The sequence below is a fragment of the Trachypithecus francoisi genome, unplaced genomic scaffold, assembly GCF_009764315.1.
Source record: "Trachypithecus francoisi isolate TF-2019V2 unplaced genomic scaffold, Tfra_2.0 Lachesis_group19, whole genome shotgun sequence".
NCBI classification, from domain to species: domain Eukaryota; kingdom Metazoa; phylum Chordata; class Mammalia; order Primates; family Cercopithecidae; genus Trachypithecus; species Trachypithecus francoisi.
This window is the reverse complement of record NW_022681464.1, coordinates 12,640,785-12,666,654: the sequence shown is the minus strand read 5'-3', so window position 1 is coordinate 12,666,654 and position 25,870 is coordinate 12,640,785. Positions and strand designations below refer to the sequence as shown.

Genomic DNA, 25,870 nt, shown 5'->3' with positions numbered 1-25,870 from the left:
CAAAATAATTATATGCTAAATTATTTATCATTCCATATATATTATTTCATGGATAATTTAAATGGTAACTGTGGTCAAAACGATAATAGAAGTTTTCTTTTGATGACATCACATACAAACACATTACGAAAAATAGTTCTACTCTCCAAGGTACTGGGACCTTTACTACCTTTGAAAAATTATCAGAGGGTCTAGAGAGTGACTCTTTAGCTTGTAGATGCACATGTAGTTACCTCTCCCCAAGAAACATGCTTTTAGCAAGGGCTCTGTAGAGCTCTGACTCTGTAATCCCCAAAATTGAAGCTTACGGAGTTAGAAAACACACCCTAGCACATTTGCAATAACCAAAATCAAAGATTTGGTTTTTCCTCTTTAAAATGGAGTAATCATACCTGCCTGACCAGGTCACAAAATTATGAGGTTTGAATATCTTAAGACTGCTTCGTGTAAAAACTGCTTTTATTCCCTAAAATCTATTTAACTAAAATCAAGTTTGTCATCTCTTCATATGAAAATGGCAGAATAGATTCTCACTGAATATGGGGTGTGTTTTTGGGGTTGTGAAACTTAAATACAGTCTCAAGATTAACTGAGAATATTCTAGGAACATTTTAAAGACGTACTAAGTCCTTCAGATCAAAAACCAATGTGATTACAAACTGAGAGGACCATGGTTGCCAATAGGAGCCCCATATTGACTGTTACCAAGACAGAAGCTCAGCTTGAAGGCAGCATTTTATGTCAAAACAGTTTCTCAATATCAAGTAAATGTTGAAGGAATGACAGTGAGGCAAGATAGTATTATGTAACTGCAAGCAACATAATATTATTACAGCAAGAAATCATGGCTAAAACTTAGGTTCTATAAACAGTCTCTTATTTTGCCTCTCTTGGGCCAGTCTGGAATAGTCAGGGGAAGTTTCTGTCTTTTTGTTAGTAAAAGTTACACATTAAATAATGTTATTTTTATCACTAAATATTAGCTAATACAAGCTTTGGCAAATGCATAGTATATTCTTATATGTAAGCAAGATTATAATTTCTGCACAATAGCTATTATAATGTTTTTAAAGAATAAAATTACAGTGTAAAACTACTAACACTAATTTTATTAGCATTGAGTCAAACAGAGAAACTTCTTGAAAAATAATATGTGAGTAGGTGGGAGAATTTATTTAAGAGCTGGAAAACATCTTGAGTTAAACTGATTCAGTGCTTTCACCTTTTAAACGAGAAAATAGAGCCCCAAAGTACTGAAGACTACTGTAGTATTTCTTGTTAAATTGTGTCACTGTCAGTCAAGGAAAAATGCTCGTTTCCCAGAGTCTATTGGAGTGGGCTGTACCTCCTTCCCTACTATCAATGACAAAGCATAACAACTAGTTTTCATTGAGGAGATGGAAATGTGCTTTCCTGATTTTCTGTAGCAAAAATCACACTTTCTTTGGCTATATTTCAGGAAAATGTGTTTTTTAAAAATGTTTATTACTATCAGCAATTTATTGTTATAGACCTGGCTCTTTTATTTATTCCCCTTTTGTTTTGTGTAACTGGAGGTTATTGGGAGATTTGCTTCCCCAAAATAGCCACATTTAAATATATGACGAGGGAGCTAGAGAATGAATATCCTGGAAGTGATGAAACCTATCAGCATGTAGAAGGTAATGCTTCCTTCTGAGTTGAAATTTCCAAAGAGTCAGTTCTCTGTGAGGTCAGTTAAAAAGAGAAGGCATGAGCTAACTCCAGCATTTTGGTTGCTGGGAGGTGTAGGATCTAGAGACAACTGGGGAGCTGGTGAAGGTCATGAAAACTGTTGTGCCTCTCAGGTCAGTACTGACACTGACTTGCAGAAATGCTAAAATTTACCATCACCACACTATCTTCACATTTCCACATTATATTAAAATAGTTTATGCAAGATAAGCTACCAAGGTTTGGATTGCATAAGAAACATATGTGCGAAGCAAAGTTGAAAATGAAAGCCAGGGCTGGAACTGAGGTGAGGCAGGCACAGAATTTGGAGAGAGGAGCAGGGGAGCAAGCACCAAAAATTCAATAATCTAGAAAAATTACTTTTAGTGAATATTTAAAAATTCAAAATTAATGCAAAAATCCTTGAAGAATATTTCAAAATTGGTATTCGTGTTTTTTTGTTTTTTTTTTTTCTCACTTTTCCTCAGGCTCCAGTATGTTTCGGCATGGCTCTGATGAAAGATATGGAAGATCAAGGGAAGCCAGAGAGAAATTAAATAATTATTTTATTCATGGAATTGAATATAACAGAAGTAGTATTATAGAAGATGGGTACTTACAAAATCTGAGTTGGAGATGGAAGTGAAATTCCAGCTTATAGATTAGCTTCAAATCCACCTCTCTCTTGCTTTTAATCATCTCATACTGTGGATCAGTGGTCATACATTGTGCAATGTATTTTCTTTTTTCTGGTTCTTGATAGCATCATGGTTTGTTAATTACTTTGAATTCAGTGAATTGGCATTAGAAAGATTAAAAAAGACTTTCAAGAAAACAGGATCTTTATGATACAGAAAATAGCGAGTTTCATGGCAAAATGTATTCAGGGAAATTGTATTGAGAACAGGCTCACTTTGTTTGCAGAAAGACTTCAAAATTAATTAATAGAATTAATGTAGATATTATGGAATAACATATGAAAAGATAACATCAAGGAATTAAGAATGAAAATAAGTCAAAATGTTACACATAAATCAATAAAGTGTCGTTTCCATCCATTACAAACCTGAGGTGGTACATTCTGTTTTAAAACATAGACAAGTGTTCTTATTGCTCAGTTCCCACTGATGGGTGAGAAAATGCGGTGTCTGGTTTTCTGTCCTTGTGATAGTTTGCTGAGAATGATGGTTTCCAGCTTCATCTATGTCCCTGCAAAGGACATGAACTCATCCTTTTTTATGGGTGCATAGTATTCCATTTTGTATATATGCCACATTTTCTTAATCCATTCTATTGTTGATGGACATTTGAGTTGGTTCCAAGTCTTTGCTATTGTGAATAGTGCTGCAATAAACATACGTGTGCATGTGTCTTTATAGTAGCATGATTTACAATCCTTTGGGTATATACCCAGTAATGGAATTGCTGGGTTAAATGGTATTTCTAGTTCTAGATCGTTGAAGGATCGCCACACTGTCCTCCACAATGGTTGAACTAATTTATACTCAGTGTAACTTACAACTAATTTTACAATAGTGTAAAGGTGTTCCTATTTCTCCACATCCTCTCCAGCATCTGTTGTTTCCTGACTTTTTAATGATCACCATTCTAACTGGCATGAGATGGTATCTCATTGTGGTTTTGATTTGTATTTCTCTGATGACCGGTGATGATGAGCATTTTTTCATGTGTCTTTTGGCTGCATAAATGTCTTCTTTTGAGAAGTGTGTGTTCATATCTTTTGCCCACATTTGATAGGGTTAAAAATTGATGAGTGGATGGGTGCAGCAAACCAACATGGCACATGTAAACCTATGTATCAAACCCGTAAGCTGTGTACATGTACCCTAGAACTTAAAGTATAATAAAGAAAAACAAAAAACATAGACAAGTACACAAATAAATTTAAAGCTCACTACTTGGGAGAAAATCTATTTAAATTACTTGATCTTATGTAAAAAAGTAAACTTAATTTTAAATTCAATGTAATCATTATATCTAAACACAAATGGTGTAGGATTATATCTTTAATACCTATCCACTTACTTATCTGCATTATAACTGTACTCGCTGATTTGATCACTTGAGCAACAAATGCAGATTCTAAATATTAACTCAAATGACATGATAATTTGATTAGACAAGATATTTAACACTATTATATCTGGAAATACGTGAAGAATATGGATGTTAAAAACTCTACCTTTTTCCTTTACACTAATATTAAAGGTGAGGAATATAAAATCAAGAGAGGTCGCTCACTCAGCTCGCTACTGAAAGATTTTGGCTTACTAGGAGACAGTAGATATTTGTACACAGTAATGTCTACATTTACAGTAATTAAAACTTTGCAAAGGTGTTAATAATTAGAAGACAAAACACTTATATAGCACATGTTCAAGAAGCAGAACAATCTAGAAAAGTAAGAATATTTCACATTGGAGTAGAAAAAGGAAGGAAGGAAACAGAGGAGTGAATATAAATCCCAACTTGTAAACAAGTATTTCTTCAGAGTCTGTTAAGAAATCCAAGAAAGCACATGTTCTAATGAAGATGGTTTAGATTAGTACCAGCAAACCAGACACAGATAAATTGAATGGAACTTTAAAATTTGGCCTATCTGAATTTCTCTGGTCCATATGTTAGTAATTCATAGAATTTAGCTGGAAACTATATTCTTCCTTGTCAGGTTATTAAACAGTATCCTTTGAGATTTAGAGGGGTGACAGATTTCCTAAATCTAAAAATGAATCTACATTTCAAGAAGAGTAAATCATGTGTATAATATCACAGAAGATTATTTTTAACACGGAAAGTTTCCTTTCAGGAGAAAATATGTATTTATATTGCCTATAACATTCAAAGACACATACTAGCAGATACATGGGAACAGATTATTTATATATTATATTTTGGTGACTACTAGAGAGATACTCTTGCTTTCACATTTCTCTTTTATCAGCGTATAATAATAACTAAAATGGTTTTAAAATCATGTTAGTATATTTGTTTGGTGATTAAATATACTTAATAAAATAGCTAAAATTACTAAGTTGAGTGGTGGGGGTTCACAAGTGTTTGCTTTATTCTCAATTTTTCTAGGTTAGATTTTTTTTTATATGTATCAAGAAATTCATACTCAAAAAGTTATATAAAACTAAAATTCTAGGGAAATTACTTAACATAATTGATACAATCATTTATGCCACAGTTTCTTGAATAAGTATGTTTTATGCTAAATTTTGAGTTCTTTGAGAAAATACGATGCTAAAAACAAAATCTAATGGACTGAGAGAAAAATGTAATGAAGGTATAAAGTGGAGAAACGAGCTTGATGCTTAGAAAGAGGTGTGTCTGGCCGGGCGCGGTGGCTCAAGCCTGTAACCCCAGCACTTTGGGAGGCCGAGACGGGCGGATCACGAAATCAGGAGATCCAGACCATCCTGCCTAACACGGTGAAACCCTGTCTCTACTAAAAAATACAAAAAACTAGCCGGGCGAGGTGGCGGGCGCCTGTAGTCCCAGCTACTCACGAGGCTGAGGCAGGAGAATGGCGTAAACCCGGGAGGCGGAGCTTGCAGGATCCGGCCACTGCACTCCAGCCCGGGCGACAGAGGGAGACTCCGTTTCAAAAAAAAAAAAGAAAGAAAGAAAGAGGTGTGTCTTTGATCCTATCCAAAGGGTGTTAGCTGTAGTTTAGAATTAGAAGAAACTAATTTTGACTAACAAATATGCAAGTGTCCAGTATATCTTGAGTCCTTGCTATCATGAGAAAGAGAGAAAGTAGCATAATGTAGACTAGGGATTCTCAAACTGCTATACAATATAATTATATGGGGAAGTTTGAAAACACCCCTTAGAGTTTCTTATTACGTAGGTCTGACGTGGGGTGTGAACATTTGTATTTCTAACAAGTTCCTAGATGCTACAGCTGCTGAGGACCAGGGAGCGACAATTTGAGAAGTACTGGCATAGGGTATAGAGCATATAAAACTTAACTTACAGGAGTTTATATTATAGAGAAAAGACAGGACATACACAGAGAAGGTTAAATATACAAATCCGAATATGTTAAATGTTAAATAAATAGCACAGATAGCAAAAAATAGAAATACTGAGAGGGAGAATAAATTACTGTGGGTTTGGATATTTATCTTTTAGTTCTTGAAGAACAAATGAAATTAAAATAGGCAGAGGAAATTCCAGAAAGCTTTTGGAAAAGAGTAGAATATCTTATGCAAAAGTTATGTATAGAGATGTAAGGTATACTTGGGAGACAATGGAAAGGTCCTTTTGTCTGGAGCAAAGGGTTTGTATAAGGAAACAATAATTCCCATTGGGTGAGTTTTATTGGAGGCTGATGCTAGAAGGTCTATATAGAAATCTGAATACATAGTAACTTTATCCACCAGACAGCTTTTAAAGACCTGAAAAGTGTTGCTACAGAGCTCTTTATTACAATGATCTCCAAGGGTAGTTTTCCAGCCAGACTCCGGTGAACTCGCTATTACATAAATCATAACCAAAGTCCTGTCCTTTGGAAGACCATCCATCACTTTCAGGGAAGAGGCATTTTTAATATCAGCATATTAAACACAAATGGATATTAAAAACTCCAACAGATGATTAATCAATAAAGGTGGAAGCAGAGGACCTTATTAGTTAGCTAGATATTAGCTGGTGTAGCTCAAGTGTTAGCTATAAAACTTGAAAATTAAAAATGATAGCACATGCTGGGAGTGATGGGGAGAGCAGCTCAAAGAGATGTAAAATGTGTGACCTTCCAGGATAAGCTCAAATTGAACAAAATACTGAAGCTATAACCTGGTTCCTTAAATTCTCTTTTGAATTCACTTGTGTCTAAAGGTTTTCTGCATGAGAAACTTGCAGTGTTGGAAGTTGTATTAGAAAGTCCTTTTCTGAGGGATCAGAATGATTCTAGGTAATAACCTTTTATCGTCAGAGTTTTCAAAAATGGCAGAAACATGTCTCTTCCTTTCTGGGAAGAACCAGGAGTTTAGAAATCAGAAGGCACTTTCTTTCCTAGAAAATCTTTAGCAAAAGCAGCCTTTGGTTCCCCTCCTTATAAGCCCATTTGCTTAGGATTGCATGAATCTTTTCACCCTAGATAAAGAGAGAATAGTTGTAACACATAGCGATGTAAATAATAAATGCTTTTATTGAAGTAAGAGAGAATAAAGTCATCTCAGTCTTAGAGAAAAATGTAGAAAACATAATTATCAGCCTGGATAGGGCAGAATAGGGTTTTTTGCAAAGACATAATGGTTACAATAACAATAGCAACAATAACAACCACAAGGACAATAACTAGTGCTTATGAGGAAGTGCAGGGGCTGTTTCAGGATTTTATTTACATGAATTCATTGGAAGCCTATTCATTAATTGATTGGAAGGCCATTGTACTACCAACCCCATTTGACAGAGAAGAAAACCAAGATTCGGAGATGCTGAGTGATATGCCCGTGATCACAATATTACTGAAATAATTGACCAGGATTTAAATGCTGGTAGCAAGATCTTAAATCTTGGCTCTTAAGCACATACTATACAAAACAAACCCAACCTCAGAGGAATGAACAATCATGTCAATATATGGGATGAAATGGAGAAACAGGATGGCAACATCTGGCCTATGCTCCTAAGAAAACCTCCATGCTGTTGGCATATAATTTTAAGGAAAGGGGAGATGAAGTCTTCTGATTTTCTATTCTGGCTCTAGGTAAATCATATATAGCAAATTTATGTGGAAAAGGTAATCAGAAAAAAGAGCACTAACAAGATCAGCTTTGATGCTTTGCTAATTGTAATTTCCTTATCATTTGTCTCTCTTTGCCTTTTGAAGGTGTGGGCTTGGGCTAGTTCTATGACTCTAGCATCCAGAATGATGGCTGGAAAGCTATAGAACTCAATCCATCTATACTGCATATTAAATGAATGAATGATTCAGTTTAAACCTCCTTAATAGAGTGTGATTTCCAAGGTTATAAAGATCTATAAACAAGTTTTTATTTACTCCCTTTTCATTTAAAATACTTAAATGTAAGTTTGCATTTTTAATCTTATATATATTAATGTATTTCTTCCTCACTTTAACTATCATTCTTTTTATTAATATAAACTATCAGTCTTGTCATTAGTATAATAATAAAAATACTTCAGACATATATCACATACCTATATACAGATGACACTTGTTTATTTGGATTATTAAATTTAATCTTCATATTTCCCCTACAGTATAGGTTCTGGTTCAAAAAGTCTTAAACTCAATGGGAGTATAAGCATCAGAAGATCATAAGCATGTTTATTTTTGTATTTTGTCGGTCTATAATATCAAGAGCCACGTATGCTCTCTTTTGCTGCATAACATTAAAAGAACAATCTTGCAGGGTTTTTTTTTCTGACAAATTTGCATATAATAATCCATTTATATTGATGACATAATCATTTTTGGCTTAGGCCCACAACACTCTCCTATCAATCACTAAATGCTTTTGGCATTTCTTTCAAAATATAACTAGAGTCTTATCACTTCTCACCTCTATTGTTACAGCCCTAAATCTCATAACCCATTGGCAAGGCTGGTATTATTTTCCATACTTTAGAGCAATACATTGAAGCTTCACAAGTGTAGGTAACTTCATTTCATTTATTCACTAGGCAGTTGGGAGAATAAAACAGACATTTCAGTGTTGGGGAAGGCCAACAGTAACTAGTAACATAATCGGTTATTACACTGGAAAGCAATAGGTGCTATAGAAAGAAAAAAGTGGACCAAAGAAAGGGAGATTTGGATGTGGTAGGAAGGTGAGGTTTTCCAATAGAATAGGCTGGTGCAGACAGGTCCGTTGATGCGACAATAGGAGAGAGATGCTTGAAAAAGATAGAGTAAGCCAAGCAGATATCTGGAGAAAAGTATCCCAGGCAGAGGGAAAAGCTAACACAAAAACCCTAAAAGGGAAGTGTGCCTGTCTGGCATATTTTAGGAATAGCACAGAAGCTGGTATTTCTGAAGTAGAGAGAGCAAGAGGGAGGTTAGTAGGACATGAGATCACAGAAGTGACATCGGCTGTTAAAAGTGCTGTGAGTGAAGCAAGAGCCATGGTAGAGTTTAAAGCACAGTAATGACAAGATCTGACTTGCAGCTTAAAAGGACCACTCTAGCTGCTGTGTTAATAAATTGTAGGAGACAATTGAAACATGCAGAAGGGTTAGTGCAAAACTATAGATACAGGCAAAAGAGGATGGTAAGTTAGAATTCAATTCACAATTGAGTGTTGAAAAAAGGATACCTCTGGATATACATAGAAGACAAAACCAAGGAAATTACTTATGAATTGGATGTGGACGTATGAAGGAAAGAGAGGAGTAAAGCATCAGGCCAATGTTTTGTGCCTGCACAATTGGAAAGATGGAGTTGCTATCAGTTGATCTGAGGGAGGCTGGGGGTAAACAAGTTTGAAAAGAAGATCAGTGGTTTAGTTTTGGGCAATTTTAGTCTGCATTTCTGGACTTCAAAATCCCCCAGTGTCTCTCTCAATCACTGCCTCCTCCCTCCCTTGAAAGGAGCCTTCCTAGGTGATCTTTGCCTTTTTTGTGTGTATGTATGTATATACACACACATGCACAGACATATATGTGTGTATGTGCATTTACACATGAATATATGCACATATATATATTTTCTATGTGTAACTAATGTGTGTGTGTGTATATATATAAATTCCAACACAATTGATTCACTCATAGTAATGAACACGTAGACTTTTAATTGAGGACTATTGGGAATAATGCCACTGTAAATATTCTGACCATGCCTCTTTGTTCATACCTATGTGAATTTCTTTTGAGTATATATAGCTAGGAGTAGACCCATTAAATCATCTGATCAAGTTACATATTTCTTCATCTTGGTACAGAGTGTCAAATTATTTTGTATGGTGACTGTATGAATTCATACTCTCATTATATCCTGCCTCTCCGTTAGCATTGTAGTCTTTTTAAATTTTTGTCATTTTAATTATATCTAATTATCCAGATATAAATTTAGATATAAATGTAGTCTAGATATAAATTTAATTTAATACAAAGACATAAAGGTATAAAAATTACATTGAAGCCATGTGACTGGATAAAATACCGTAGGAAATTAAAATGAGAAGAAGCCCTGTGTCCTGCAACATTAAGAGATCTAGAAGAAGAGGAAGAATCAGCAAAGTCACTTGATTTATTAGTGGGGGAACTGAATTTCAATGCATACATACCTGTCCCTCTTAAAAGTCCCTGCTGTTTCAAACATGCCAAGCTGTCTCAGAATTACACTCAAAAAATATATAAATAAGCTAAGAGTGGCAGACCACTTGTATTCTTGTCATAGCAAAGTATTTTAGGTAAAAATGTTTTCAGTTTGCTTTTCTGTGATGAAGTGGAAGGCAAATTTTTTTAAGGGCAGAAAAAATATAAAAGGCTTTTGTGGGGTGGCTCTAAAGAAAGTGTGAAAGCTGATATTAGATTGTTTAAGTTCATTCATTATGACAAAGCAAGTAGAAAAGAGTAAGTAGCTAGCTAAACAAAAAGTAGACAAAATAGGAAAGAAAACTTTTTAATCCTAGAGAGTAAAGTTGTTTTCTGTATGTTTATTTGCTTTTTATTTTGTTGTTGTTTTGTTTGTTTTCTAAAAATGGCAACAACTTGGCCTATGAAATAGGTTTTGCCTTCTTGATTTTAGAGCTTCCTGACATCAGGGAGAAGTGATGCTTTGATTAGAATCTAGTCTTATTGGAGATTCTATGGTCTTCTCTTCTTGGGATTTCCTCTTATCAAAATTAAAATTAAATCTTATGCAGAATGATTTTTATCCTCCCGGGAAACATAGGTAGAAACTTGTGGCTAATTCTGAATTCATTGTTTCAACTACAATCTACCTCAGTTTTTCTTAGTGTTGACCAAGAAACAATTGTTCTTTGTTATGTTAGTAAACATTTTGAACTTAGAACCATGGGGGTAAACAATGTTCTGCAGTCTTATTTGCTGAGATCTTCTCAGAACATTTTATAAAATATTCGTCTGCCCACTCCAACCCTCAGGAAACCTTTTTTCCCACCCCCCACCCCACCCCCCGACCCCCGCCGAGAGTAGTCCACAGTTCTGATGTGCAGTGGGAAAAGGTTTGGGAAATAAAACATGAGTTACTTTCATTGTTTCATATGTATTTGGCTGTCAGCTATCATAATCTTTGGCTTTCAAGGAATGTGTACACTGCTTCTGATTCCATCTGCTGGTGCATACTCAGTTCTTTTTAGTTCAGCATTTATTTATTTATTTATTATTTTTCTTTTTGGAGACAAAGTCTCGCTCTGTTGTCCAGCCTGGGACTACAGGAGTGCACCACCAAACCCGGCTAATTTTTGTATTTTTAGTAGAGACGGAGTTTCACCATGTTGGCCGGGCTGGTCTCAGACTCCTGGCCTCAAGTGATCCACCAACCTCGGCCTCCCAAAGTGCTGGGATTACAGGCGTGAGCCACCGTTCCCGGCCCTTAACTCAGCATTTATATTTTACTTGTTTGTGACTATCTGCCATGTTTTGATGGATGAACTTCCTGTGGTCTATTTGTGTTTCTGAACATCTTAAACACTGGCTGGGCTTATTCGCCTTCAAATCCATTGTCACCAAAGACTGTTAACACTGGCCTGAGTCTAGGTTGTTCCCAAGCCACACCCTTACCCTATACTCACATACCTGCCTCTTCTCTCATGGTGCCAGTTTCTTTCTCTATTTTTCGTGGCTCTATTGTGAACTTTTAGGATATTGCTTAGTTTTATTTTAATACATATGCCTGGTGTCTTACTCTCTGAATTTCCTCAAAGATGAAAGAAGGGTATTATGTTTATAAATATTTTTGAAGCTTCACTCCCATAAGTATCATGGGAAAAGAAAGACAATATAAAATCTATTTCCTACTCTTCATGAATTTGCTATTAAAACAGGAAAATTAAATAGAAAGAGATAACAAATTAAATACAAATTCAAAATTTAAATAACATGTAAGACCACAAGCCAGATGCTCAAGGAACCTGAATAATTGTAAATAGTTATTGGAAGGGATAATAATCAGAAAGAATTTTAAGTGTTATAAAGAAGAGAGAAGATATTAGACTGGAGTAGACAGGGAAGATATTAAAGAGCAAGAAGTACTTGTGCGGAATCTGAAAGGACAGATCAAATTGAACAAATTGAGGCAAAGGAGGAGAGAGCTTATTTTAAAATAACTTTGTAATGAATGCAAGAAAAATGTCCTAAGAATTTGGGGAACAGAAAGCAAAATAGTTTGTCTAGAAGACAGATGACAGTGATGGAAGGACATATCTGGGTCTATTTCAATTCTAAAACGATGGTGTTGGAATAAAGTAAGATATCTTAGTTGTTAGAGGAGGAGAAGAATCAAAAGGGTATTTCAGGACAAACTGACAGTGGTATGAAGAGCAGGTAAGAGTGAGATATGGGGATTTAAAAGATGATAGAAGAAATTCCACTACTGGATATTTATCTAAAGAAAAGGAAGTCAGTATATCAAAAGGATACTTACACCCCCAAGTTTATTGCACCACTATGCACAATAACTGAGATACGGAATACACCTGAATGCCCATCAACAGATAAATGGATAAAGGAAATGTCATATACATACACATGGAATGCTATTCAGACATGAAAAAAGAATGAAATCCTGTCATTTGCCGCAACATGGATGAACTTGGAGGACATTACGTTAAGTAAACTAAATCAGGCATAGAAAGATAAATACCAAAAGTTCTCACTTGTAAGTGAAATCTAAAGAAGTTGATATCATAGAAGTAGAACTGTGGTCATTAGAGACTGGGAAGAGAGAGGGAGGGTAGGATGGGGAGAGTTTGGTTAACAGATGCAAAATCACAGCTAGATGGGAGGAATGAGTTCTGGTGTTCCACAGCACTGTATAATGAATGTGGTTGGCTATAATTTATTGTGTATTTTCCAAAAGTTAGAGAGGATTTTAATGTTCACAGCACAAAGAAGTAATAAATGTTTGAGGTGATAGATATCCTAATTACCATTATTTGATCATTACACATTGTATACACCTATCAAAACAACACATAAATACATATGATTATTACTTGTCAACTAAAAATGAAAGAGGAAAATAAAAGACGCTGAGGTGTTCCAGAATTCTGTTACTCAGAATTTGCCCATATAAAATCCCTAATGTTTTTCCACTGATTTCAGTCCTAAGATAATGATGTTGGAATAAAGTAAGATATATTTCTAAACAGTAAATAAATAAATAAATAAATAAAAAATAGGCAGGAATCAATTAGCTAAAGTTTTTACAATTTCAAATAAAAGATGTATCCTTTTTGTTACTAAATAAAGAGGCTGATTTCTTCAATTAAACAAAAATCTGTATCCATGTAGCTTATTATTAGCTTTTCCTGCAACCATTAAATATGACTCTTTCCCTTTAAATGTTCAGTGTTGCTAATATGGAGAATGGAAGACATGTCATATTATTCAAATTTTATTAAAACAATACACATATTGGAAAAATTAATTTCAGTCTCGATTCAAGCAGAGGTATGCTCTGTTAAAAGCCATAGCCCCTCTCATCAGGCTCTTTGTGGGCTACTGTAGCAGGCAATTGTCCTCCAATCCTTTCTCTAACAGGCAGTGCACTCTGTGTGTCTGTGTGTGTGTGTGTGTGCGTGTTTATGTGTGGTATGGGTCAATTAGGATGAATAAAGGGATTGTTTACTAAGGTAACAAGTAAACCACTGTTATTACTGTCACTGAAATTACCACTCAAGAGACCAAAGCAGAAACTAATCAATATAAGGATCTAGAGAGCAAGAACAGGAATAGAGCAGGTGCATATACGATGGCAGTTTTACAATATTCAACACAAATTGTATTTTCCTAGGACCTGTCTGAAAGATGTGTCACTACTCTTCCCTATATTACAGAGGTAAACTGCCTTAGGTGGAGGCATAGAAGAAAGGAGGACGGAAGGAAAAAAAAAAGAGAGGGAGGAAGGGAGGAACACAGGAAGGGAGGAAGGAAGGGAGGGAGGGAGGGAGCGAGTGGTTTTAATGAAGGTGTAATATTGGGCACTATGAACTATAGTTTTTATTTAATATTTTCCAATGTCACCTACCCAGCAATTCTCTGAGGATATTTTAATTAAAGCCTTTAATGAGGAAAACGGAGACTCAACGAGCTTAAGTGACCTGTGCAACGTCAAGTGCTATTAAGGGTAAATAATTAAAAACAAAGCTACCCATTTATGTTATAAACATTGTCCCACAGTTTGTGCCAGGCTATGTCATTAATATTCTGAGTATGAACTGTTATCATAGTTATTATTGTCATCCCCATTTTACAGATGAGAAAAGACAAATATGGATTTCCTAGGTTACCCAAACCCCCAGTTCACATTATGTCATCACTTCTGTGGTAGGCCTTCATTCTACAGATCAAAGGTTGATCAAAAGAATGCATGGTGAGGAGCACAGTGGACAGTGGTTAAGGGCCTCAGCTCTGGCAGTGACTGAGTTCTGCATAGTCACCTCAGACTCTGGGTTCCTGAGTGAATTACTCACCATCTTCAAGCTTTACTATTCTCATCTATTAATTAGGGATATTAACCACACCCACACTACTGGGTTTAGTGAGATTTAATAAATTAAAATATTTAGTGCATTTTGAAAAGGATCAGGTATATGCAAAACTAAGAAGTGTTCACTTTTATTTTGCCATTCATTGCAGGAAGAAATTGAAAGAATAATAGTTTGGATGAAACAAGAAACATTCCTCTTTTGTGCATGCACACAGATGTGTGAACACAAACACACTTTATTGCTCATTTTAAAGCATATTAAGAGGGACTGTGAACTGGTAAAGTGTCTAAGGACTTCTGATTCATTCAATAAATAACTACCCAAACATTGACTTTCACATATCCAAGAAATCTTCTGATAAAGGACTTCCCTCATCCACCACCACCACAACTTCTCTAACTATAATAGTTAAAAATCTTTATTTGGTGTTCCATTGTTAAGACCACAAATTATTTACACTATCTCATTTCAGTTCAATTAAAGATTTTTTCCTGGGACTGCAAATCTAGTTTTCTCTCTGATTTCCTTTTCAATGCAACATCTCCAGGCAGGCCCCATCCCCCACTGCCCCTTCAGCTTTACATCCTTCACGCATACTTTGGCGAGAATCAGGTTTCTATCTGCCCAATACACTTGGCAGTGGCAGGATGCTGAAGTGCTTGGAGTGTATGGGGACTAGAACTATCAATATTCTCATGCTGACGTTGTGGTGCTAGCTGAAGTAGAATTATACTAGGCAGAAAGGATAGAAATGATGGTCTGGCAGAGTGACTAGCAATGGCACTTAACTGGTCCCTGCTGAGCAACGAAAAGGACAGATGGCACTGTTTGGTCAGGGTCACCAGAAAACTGGTATTTATGAGCAAAGCCCAAGTGACCGAGTTGATATCATTGATGGGCTTTGCAAACAGTCAGAGTCATTGATAAGAGTGCACCTTGCAAGTGTGTGAGCAGTACAGAGGACCACTGTCTGTCGGTGTGTACAGTTGCAGTCCCATCACACTGCAAACACACATACACACAGAAATAATCAGTCATAGACAGCAGCTTGATCTCCAGTGAGACTGCATGCTGGTTTATGGGAGGCGACATGGCCTATTGGAAAAAATCATACTCCAGAAAGTCAGGAGACTCTAGTCCCAGTGCTACAGATGAACAGCTGAACATTGTATGGTAGGTCATTTTAACTTCCTAAGCCATAGTTCTCATTGCTTCCAAAATACTTCCCATACATCTCTATCATTGCCTCACAAGTCAGTTTACACATCTTGTTTGTTACCCTAGTGGACAGGGCAGAGGCTGTGTCTAACTCTTGGTCATATCTGTGGGCTTTTCACAGGTCTAGGTGCACGTGCGTGCATGCATGCTTGTGCGAGTGCACACACACACACACACACAAACACTTTTTTTGTCAATTTCTATTAATTATTCCCAAATGTATATGTTTAAAGAAAATATGCTTCCCTAAGTAAATCAGCACCTAATTTCAAAAATCTGTGTGGTTTATTCAGCACCCTGTTTACTTTCTTTGTTAGCATGATCCCAGGAATTATAGGATCAATAAATTCCTATAATTACTGGTTTTCTCAAGTTGAAAGGAATTGTCACTTTCTCTCTATGTGGTTGAGGCCCCCAGGGGTCTCTGAATAGAAAAGAACAAACCAGTGTTTGGCACCTGTATGCTAAAATGTTTAGTCAGAGCTCCTCATGCCACCCACTACCCCATCTAATAAGGGTAGCACTCTCCATTGTTTGTGTAGAAAATTAAAAATATTAAAATATTTTCATATAGATGATTTTGTGTGGTGTTTAAAATACATGGATGAAAATGCAGCTGAAGTTAGAACTCAGGTTCACTGCATCACGTCTTCAAAAAATAAAAACTTTCAGGTGAGAAAATAAAAATAATGTAAACATCGAACTTAGACATCCATGTGTAGGCACATTAGGTTCATCATTTAATATCTATGTGCCTCGGGCCATATTACTTGTGTGTGTGTGTGTGTGTGTGTGTGGTACCTCAGTTTTCTCATTTATAAAATGCAGACAGTAATGCTTTCCTCACAAGATCAAGGCAGGGCAAGGGGTATAGGAAGGCAGGGGAATGTGACAGACTATCAGCCATCAGAACACCAAAGTAAATGCGTGAACGTAAGGAGCCTAGCAACATGCGGGCTCATTGAGGGATCATTACATGCTCGTTCATCTCCAGTCATAGACGGGGCAGACATATCATATAGTTCTCACGTAGAGCTGTAGTAACTCTCTTTCTTCAATTTAAAATCGACAGAGCACATATAATCTTGGAGATGTTGTCAATCACAGCCTTTTATCGCTTGAATTCTGTTTTCAGTCATCACTTGAGTGAGTAGATACCAATTTACTCTTTTGCTGAGCCTTATTTAGATCTCTTGGCCAATGCTTCCTGACAGTATTACAGTGAGTGATGGTCTGCAGTATAACTGAGGTGGTAACAATTAAGGGTGAGAACAGAAGGCACTGAAATCTTAAAATCTTTTTACTTTGCCCTTGTTTATTTTTTTTCTTTTGCTCTACAGTGCACAGGGTTAGGATAACGCATCGCCATGATGTGACAATTGTTCAGCTTTGTCAGACTCAAAGTTCTGTTAATGAAGTACAACACAGAGGCTCTGGGACATGAATTATGCACTTGGTTGTTTGAGTTGATTTAATTCATCAGATAAAGGCTCAATTTCCTACCTGCTTTCCTAATTCACTGAGGTAGAAGGAATTTGTTGTGTGCTGCTTTCTGCTTACCTCAGAAATATTGTTACTGCTTTCTCTTTGTAAAATCCTGGTACATGAAACTGAATTTACAGAGGCAACAAATTGCAAATGGCCATGGGAGAGAAAACGTTTGTTTATTTTACAAACGAGTTTTTTCTTTACAAAGAATTCACAATGGAAACATTCTAATAAATTCTGAGTTCCGTAATCCTTTTGGTGTTTTCAGTTTATTTGTTTTGGTCAACTTTTTCACAGTTAACTAAGGCAGCTATTGAGCAAATCTCAAAAGATATTTTTTCAACTACCCCTTAAAGACACTAGGTTATCAAGATCCTGCCAATAAAAATTGTAAGCCTTCACATCCCTTTGTACCCCTGTATACACTGTTTATGTTCAATTCTCTTCCTCGTATCTCCCTATACTTTTCCTCTTCTGCATCAAAAAAATTCTCCGCATCCTTTAAGACACAATTTAAATATCATCTATGCTGTGATATCTTCTCAACTTTCATATCTCTTATAGCCATCCCTTATCCTGAGTTTCCAAAGCTCTTACATTAGAAGCCTAATATAAACTTATTGTTTTGTATTACACGTTACAGCAAAGTTTCCACCATGAGATGGTGCACCCCCAGAGGTCAGGAATCACCTGAAATCACAGTTATGAATAACACCCCCTCCCTTCTCAATGACTTACATAGTGTTTTCGTACATATTTCACACTTGAAGATGTAAGTTAAGACAACATTTCACCAAATAATTTCAAGATGTGTCCTAGGGACCAGAGAAGGACATTCAGTTCTCATCTGACATTGGGAACCTTTCTCTAATTTTCTCACACAACTTGATAGAAAAACAGCTTAGATTTAGAAAGCCTGAGTTCATGTCCAGTCCTTACTTTCTGGCTTTCCTACTTCCGTTACTCTTAGACAAAATCTTTTGATATTTCTGTGCTCAGATACCTCTCCTACTTGCTTTCTTATTTTATGATCAAATAAGATCATAATACAGAATAGGTAAAATGTTATTTTTACCCTATTTTATGCAATAATATCTTATTTTGCAAAATATGATCATTATGAATCTTAAATTCTTTAAATCTGAAAACATGATTATTATCGTAAGTGTATGCCTGTATACACATATCTCCTGTACTCCATAAATACATATACATATACCTACTATGAAATCATAAAAATAAAAAAAATCAATAAAATACAAATCTACTAACTTAGCATAAATCCCAAATGCAGGTATTTTCCAAAATACCTGGAAAATAAGATACTATTATTATTGAATAAAATCTATTGAATAATTTGATTCTGAACTTGGAGAACCAGATATGAAGCCAAGGAAGGCAATATTTCATCATGCTCTGACACTGAGGAACAGTCTTGCTGTTTCAAACCACAGTGACAAAGGTCAATATTTAAAACTGTTGTAAGGATTGTTTAGACTCCATAAAACTTTAAAACTGTAACCATGAGATAATTTTAATTTTATTTTACTTTTTTGAGGGTAGGTGAGTGGGTGGGCGGTGGAACAAAATGAGAAGTCTAAAAGAACATATTGAACTTTATTGGATAATTGGTCTTGTTGTTTTCTTTTGTTTTTAGTTGTAATCACCATACATAGAAGTTTCTATTCTACTGTCATTTATTGTTATTTCACTGAATGTGTGTATATTTATATGTGTATTGTTTCTTAAGTAGTTTTCTTATCATGAATCTTAACTTCATTATTTTTTAAATAAACTTTATTGTGTATATTTAAAGTATACAATATGATGTTGTGGGATAAGTATAGACAGTAAAGTATTTACTATAGGAAAACAAATTAGCATATCCATCATTTCACACAGCTACATTTCATAGGGGGTGGTAGTAAGAGCAGCTAAAATCTACTAATTTATGCACTACTGTTAACAATAGTCAAGATTTGGAAGCAACCTAAGTGTCCATCAACAGAAGAATGAATAAAAGAAATATGGTACATATACACAATGGAATACTATTCAGCTATAAAAAATAATGAGATCCAGTCATTTGCAATGGCATGCATGGAAGTGGAGATCATTATGTTAAGTGAAATAAGCCAGACACAGAAAGACAAACTTTGCATGTTCTCAGTCATTTGTGGAAGTTAAAAATTAAAACAATTTAGTTCATGGAGGTAATAGAATGATGACTACCAGAGGCTGGAAAGGGTAGTAGGAGGAGGGAGTGGAGATGGTTAATGGGTACAAAATTGTGGTTAGATGGAATGAATAAGATATAACATTTGATAGCACAACAGGGTTATTGTTGTCACCAATAAATTATTGTACATTTTAAAGTAACAAAAAAGCATAATGAAAGATTTATAACACATAAAAATGATGAATGCTTGAGGTGATGGATACCCCATACCCTGATGTGATTATTACACACTGTATGCCTGTATCCAAATATCTCATGTACTCCATAAATATATATATATATAATATACACCTACTATGTACAAACAAAAATAAAAAAATAAAATATACTAATTAGCATAAATTCCAAATAAAATATTATTACCTATAATCCTCATCCTATACATTAGATCTCTATACTTGTTCCTCCTAAACGTCTGCTACTTTGTATATGTATCTGTTACTTTGTATAGTGCAGTTTTGATTCAGCTTACTCTGAAAATTGGGGAGTGATGGAAAAGCAGCTTCAGTGGTGTCAGAAGGACTGGATTCCGGATCTGACTCTGCCACTGCTGTATAAATGACCTTTGCAGGTCTCTTCGACTCTCAACGCCTCAGTTTGGCCATGGTCCATATAATTCTTGTGTATCCCTGTTTTCTCTGCAGTTAGTAACACTCTTGGACAATATTACAAATAATTTTTAATTATAAAAATATAAATATAAATTATATATTTATACAGAAGTATTATGCATAGTGTCCAATTAGGTTAAAGATTAAAGAGACATAGATGTATAAATCAAAGTGATAGTCTAGACGGTTAAGATCTCTTCTAAATGTAACATTCGAGACCTAGGAAATGCATTACCAATGGATCTGTTTTCTTCTTAATAGTGAGTGATGCAACTCTATTTTCTTCTCAGAGTATTAAACACAATATAGTAGAGTTAGATAAAACATCACCCAACTCTAAATTATTATCCCCATGACCAGGCACAAGTCATTTTTCTGACTTCTGTTTTTCTCATCTGTGAAATAGAAATACCGACTCTGACTGTGGTTAGGACTGAGTATAAGCACGAAATACATGTAACCCATGCCTGCCTTGCAATGGGGGCTTCATAAATGTCTATGTCTTTCATTTTTCCTCTCTATAGTAACTAGTATAGGACTGTGCATAATACGTGCTCAGTAAACTTTATTGATTACTTGTGGTTTAAAATTCCTCACATAAAGTACATTCATTACTTGACATATTTTAAATCTTGTGGGAATTCCTATTTCAGTAAAGTTGCAAATTCTTTAAAAGTTTATATTCAAAAAATATTTTGGTAAAACCTGGATAAAAACATTTCTCAGGCCAGGCACAATGGCTCATGCCTATAACCCCAGCACTCTGGGGGGCTGAAGTAGCAGCATTGCTTGAGGCCAGAAGTTTGAGACCAGCCTGGGCAACTTAGTGAGAACCCATCTTTACAAAAAGAAAAAAGAATAGATATTAATACACATAGAAAATCTCCAAGATTTTAAAAATTATAGTCACCATAAATTGAGTTTTTAATCCATGTTTAAGGCTGACTTGGACTTGACTCTCAGAATTGGAAAGAGATGGCAGCTTGATGTATCTTCTTTAGTTTCTTCAGAAGAGCAGATCTCTTCTGCAAATCTCTTCACACAACCCATGGTAATGGGGTTATACAATCCCTTCATATACCTCTGTTGATCTAAGTCTTCAATATGAAAAGTAGCCTTTAAAACATATTTTAGAGCCATGATCATGCCACTGCACCCCAGCCTAGGCTTAAATGAAATAAAATAAACCATATATATTTTTAGTTCATTTGAAAGCAAATATTTTAACCTTCAATAGAAGGTTAATATTGAGAATCAGTGCTTGAGTGTTTATATACTGATATAATAACATCAGATAAGTCACACAGGAAAAGTCCAAGGACCAGATGATTTTATCACTGTGATTTCAAACATTTAGTCATAAGGACAGCATTTTTCAGGTGTGAAATTGTAGTATGAGAAATATTGTCTGGTGTAGTAGCCAAGGTTGCCATTTATATATAATCAATACAACTGAGCTGTTCACACCCTTAAGTATCCTTAACTTTCTCTGAGAATGAGCCTGTCATTCCTGTCTTTTCATTTCACTGGAAAAGTTTTGTTCAAGTACTTAATTATGAATTGAATTCTATTGTACAAAGCAAAGATGAAAGCAAGCCAGGCCACTCTGTAGGCCGTGTGCCACCTTGAAAATCCATAGTCATTGCAACAGTAACAATGATCAGTCAGCACAAATAATACTTGGGAGAGATCAAAATAGAAGACAAGGCATCACCACTATAATATCAGCAATATCACAAGAAAAGTATGTTGCTGAAGGATGTTCCTGTCCAAAAACTCTTTCTCCAAGTTTCATTACCATGGAATCAAATGAAGTAGGCTAAAAACCAGTCACTCTATCCCCACATCCCCCAAGCTCCTGGTGAAAAAGCAAATACCTAACCAGCAGACAGAAGCAACACGGAGGCACGTTATTGCGACTATTTCAGCATCTCCCTGACCTCACAAACTGCTGGTGGCATTTAATGTGGATTGACCTTTTGCCTGGTTTTTTTTTTTTTTTTTTGATCTGTTTTTCTCTCTTCTTCAATATTTTATTCTCACATTGTTTATTTCTTTCTTCCTCACTGTATCTGACTGAATTCTTAAAAAGTATAACTTCATTTTATATAGATCATGTTGTCTCTATCCTTCCTCCATCACTTCCTCTTTCCTTAAATTCTCCCCTATTTTGATTCCTTCCTTCTCAAATCATTACATTTAGAGGAGAAAGCTGTGTAAAAATTCCTCATTTATACACAATTGCAAAGCTTGTCTTTCACAGTTTTGCCTCCCCAGGAGAGATGAATATTTTTTTTTCACTTTGATTTGCATTTTGCTACTGACCACATTCAGATGTACCTAGTTCTTTTATTTTTTATGAGAATTCTCTTTTGTAGGGGAGAAGAGGTAGGGGTGCTGAATTTTATGTTTCTTGCTATCTTTAACTTTGCTCTCCACTAAAGTTGCAATCTCCTTCCTCTTCCTTCACTGTTCAGTTTTCTTAGCCCTTGTGGACCCATCCACCAAAGTTGTCAGCTTTTTGGTTTCTTCTGCCAAAAATGTTGTCTTCAACTTTTAATTTTTTTGTCAACACTAAAACTATTGAATTGTCCATGCTAACTATAATATTTCTTCTGCCTTTTAGCATTCCCAAAGATAGATTCCCAGTGGAGATATTTCATATTTATATAAAAAGCCGTATTTATTTTCTAGTCACAGCCGTAGCTCCGAGCTATCTAACATTTGATCAACCTGAAAAACTACTATGTATCTATTTTTAAAAATTTTTTATATTTGGCCTTTTAGGCTCCTCTAGAATCCCAACAACTGACACTTCTTTATGTACCAAAACAAATTTATTATTCTTCATCTCTATTATCACCTCATCTTTCTCCTTTAATTGACCACGAAGTTTAGTTTGCTCACCCTGCACAGGACTCAAAATGAGTATCACTCCATAAATCACTACCACTTCCAAAAACCAACTTTCTTTCTGATATTCAAAGCCCACACACACTATGTCAGACTATAGATGAGGAAAAAGAACCTCCTAATGAAAGAAAAGAACACAACAATCAACACTGATCATCCTGACTATATGTCTGTGTTTGTAACTGTGTTTAATTGAATTTTCATAGCACTTCTTTCTGTATTTGAAGATTTTTGAGAATAGGAGCACATTTTTCTCATGCCATGACAATTTCATACACATTTTTATTATTAAAAAAAGAGCTATACACTAAAAGCAAATATCACCCAGCATGAAATCAAAGAAAACAATTATTCTCTTAAAGTTCTGTGGATCATCACTGGCTATCTGCATTCTCCTGACTCATCAGCATAGCTTTAACAGTCCTGACACTTTGGAGCATCCTGCCAGATGCTCAACTGCCACAGTTCACCTCTAACAGCATCAGCAATATCATTCTTGTTTCACTCTATAGAGTTGTCTCTATAGAGGTCCCTCCTTCCCCAGCATTTGGTGTGAAACTTACCGCTTTTACCAACTCCCCCTGCTCCCAGCATTACCACCTTGTACTCTCTGGACCCGCCTGATGCGCTGCCCGGGGAGCAGCTGGCTTCATTTTCTACCTCCATCTTACCCGAGGGACTGGAGGAAAAAAAGAAGGAGAAAGTCACCCGTGTCAGGTGCTTGCTCGAATACTAAGCAACTCTAAAACTGTGTCAAAGCAAAGGTTTTAGTACGAGGTAAGAACCATCAGCGTCGGGCTGGCTGCTGGTCCTCCGCTCGAGCGGGTCTCATAGCAACCACTTCAATTGCTTCCAATAAAAATCTGGCTTTTGCATCCCCCACCCTTCCTTCCGATCCTTCACTCTTTCACGTCTCCTACAATCTCTCTCTCTCTCTCTCTCTCTCTAATTTTTATTTCCTCCCTCATCTGATTCTTTCTGCATTTCCCTTCCTCACTGTCTGTCTCTCCCCTTTCTCTTTCCTGCCTACCTCCTGCACAGTCACAGCTGTTAGTGGCACACACACATTCGACCCCTTTTCAGGCTGGACTGCTAGAATGGAGTGAATCTAAGACCACACAGGAGTTGCTATGTCTCACAGGATGACTTCTGTAGGTACAAATTCAAAGATACTATTTTCTTTTAAGGATTTCTTCTACTTATAGTCTTGCATTTTATCACTCTTCTATTGCAGTTTTCATTCTGGGAAAATGGGAAAGCAAAACAAAAACAAAACAGAACAGTAACTCAGGGCTCATCAGGATGGATCTTCAGTGTTATTGAAATAAAGCCGGCTAACAGGAATTGTTCAGCTCACTAGACAGTTGCAGGTTTAACATAGGCGGGTAATTGAATTAGATCATTGTCACGTTTGGACAAGGCTCATGCTTGTTTACATTACATTAAGTTATTAGAAACAACCTAAATCACAAGGACTTTATCAAGCATGAAAGAGATAACTGATAAATATTTTTACTGACAACCGTACTAGCATAAAAGATTGTAGAAGAACATTTTTAAATGTCCAAATTATTATTCCCTGTTTGAATTCTTATAAAGCTTTTGTGGTCTTTGTTTTTCTCTAAAGAACTTCTAAACTACAGAGGGTTTAGAATGTTTTCAATAATTCCTAATTATCATAATAAGATCCTGTCTTTCAATCAACATGATGATGTCCAACATGTTTACTGTCTATTTTCTAAAGCTTGAATCCTTAGTAGATGCAGACAAGTGTTTGGTGTGCATAGGCTTGTCTTTCTATCTAGATTTTACGCTCCCCTAGGAAAGGAACTGTATTTAATCTATTTCTTGTGATTCTATAGTGTGTGCACTGAGTAGGCACTCAATATATACTTACTGGTTTGTGGAGAGGCTTCAAATTGTTATAGCCAAGAGCACAGGCTCTTGAGCCAGATTGCCTGTGTTCAAATCTGGGCTTAGCCACTTACCAGCTGTATGACCTTGGGCAAATTCCTTCACCTCTCTGTGTCTCAATTTCTTTATCACTGAATAGTTAATTAAAACCCTACTTTATTAACTCATTATGTCAGTTAATATTTATATAGTGCTTAAAACTGTGTCTGACAGGTGATAAGTACCACACAGGTATATGATATGAAGATTATGTTATTATTTTGAATCTGTGCTGCTGTCAGTCTACTGTTTATAAACACTCGCCCAAGAAGAGAAGATTGTCTTTTCATGTGTTTATTGGCCATCTGTATATCTTCTTTGCCAAAGTATCTGTTCAAGTCTTTTGCTTATTTTCATACCAAGGTGTTTATTTCCTTATTACATTTTGAGAATTCTTTATATATTCCGGATGTAAGTCCTTTATCATATAAATATTCTGCAAATATTTTCCTCTAGCATGTGGTTTTTCTTAACAGTATCTTTCAAAGATCAGCAATTTTCAACTTTTAATGGGTCCAATTTGTAAACTCTTTCTTTTACCGATCATCCATCAGGTTTTAAATGAAACTTTGTCCAATTATTTTATTCCCACTTTTTCTATATTTTTCACTCTTTGATTGTGAATTCACTCAATGTCATAGGTCTATTTATCATCTTTCTATAGGTAACTGCCAAATTTGTAATTCTGGACCCAATTTTTTCTTTAAGCTGCAGAATTTATTCTAACTGTTTCTGGGCTGTCTCCATCAAAACCCTGATTATATCTTAACCTCAGTATGTCCAGAGGTACAGCATCCTCATCCTCACTAAACAAAGTCAACAGTGTTCTCTACCTTTGTAGGGAGCATTACCACCCTCCAGGTCCTCGCTTTAGATTTACCTCTTCTAGTATTTGACCTCCTTAACTGAAGCAGCTCTTTAACTTTTTCTCCCTGATCCAAGTTCTCTGCCCTTTGTTCCTTTTCACAGCCCTCAGTTCATCCTATACACTGACATCAGAGAAATCCATGTAAAGCGTCAACTTGACAAACCCTGTTGTAAACATATTCATATATCAAAGGCCTAAAAAATGCAACCCA

The 25,870-nt window shown here is 35.7% G+C and overlaps 1 protein-coding gene across 1 annotated transcript in view; it reads right to left on the bottom strand.

The window, feature by feature from the left end:
- Positions 1-23,742, bottom strand: part of RIT2 (Ras like without CAAX 2) — a 399,132-nt gene extending 375,390 nt beyond the window's left edge. The window contains exon 1 of the mRNA XM_033177879.1: positions 23,402-23,742. Coding sequence (XP_033033770.1) covers positions 23,402-23,504 — 103 coding nt within the window. The 5' untranslated portion in view covers positions 23,505-23,742. The remainder of the gene's footprint in view (positions 1-23,401) is intronic.
- Between the last annotated feature and the right edge of the window lie 2,128 nt (positions 23,743-25,870).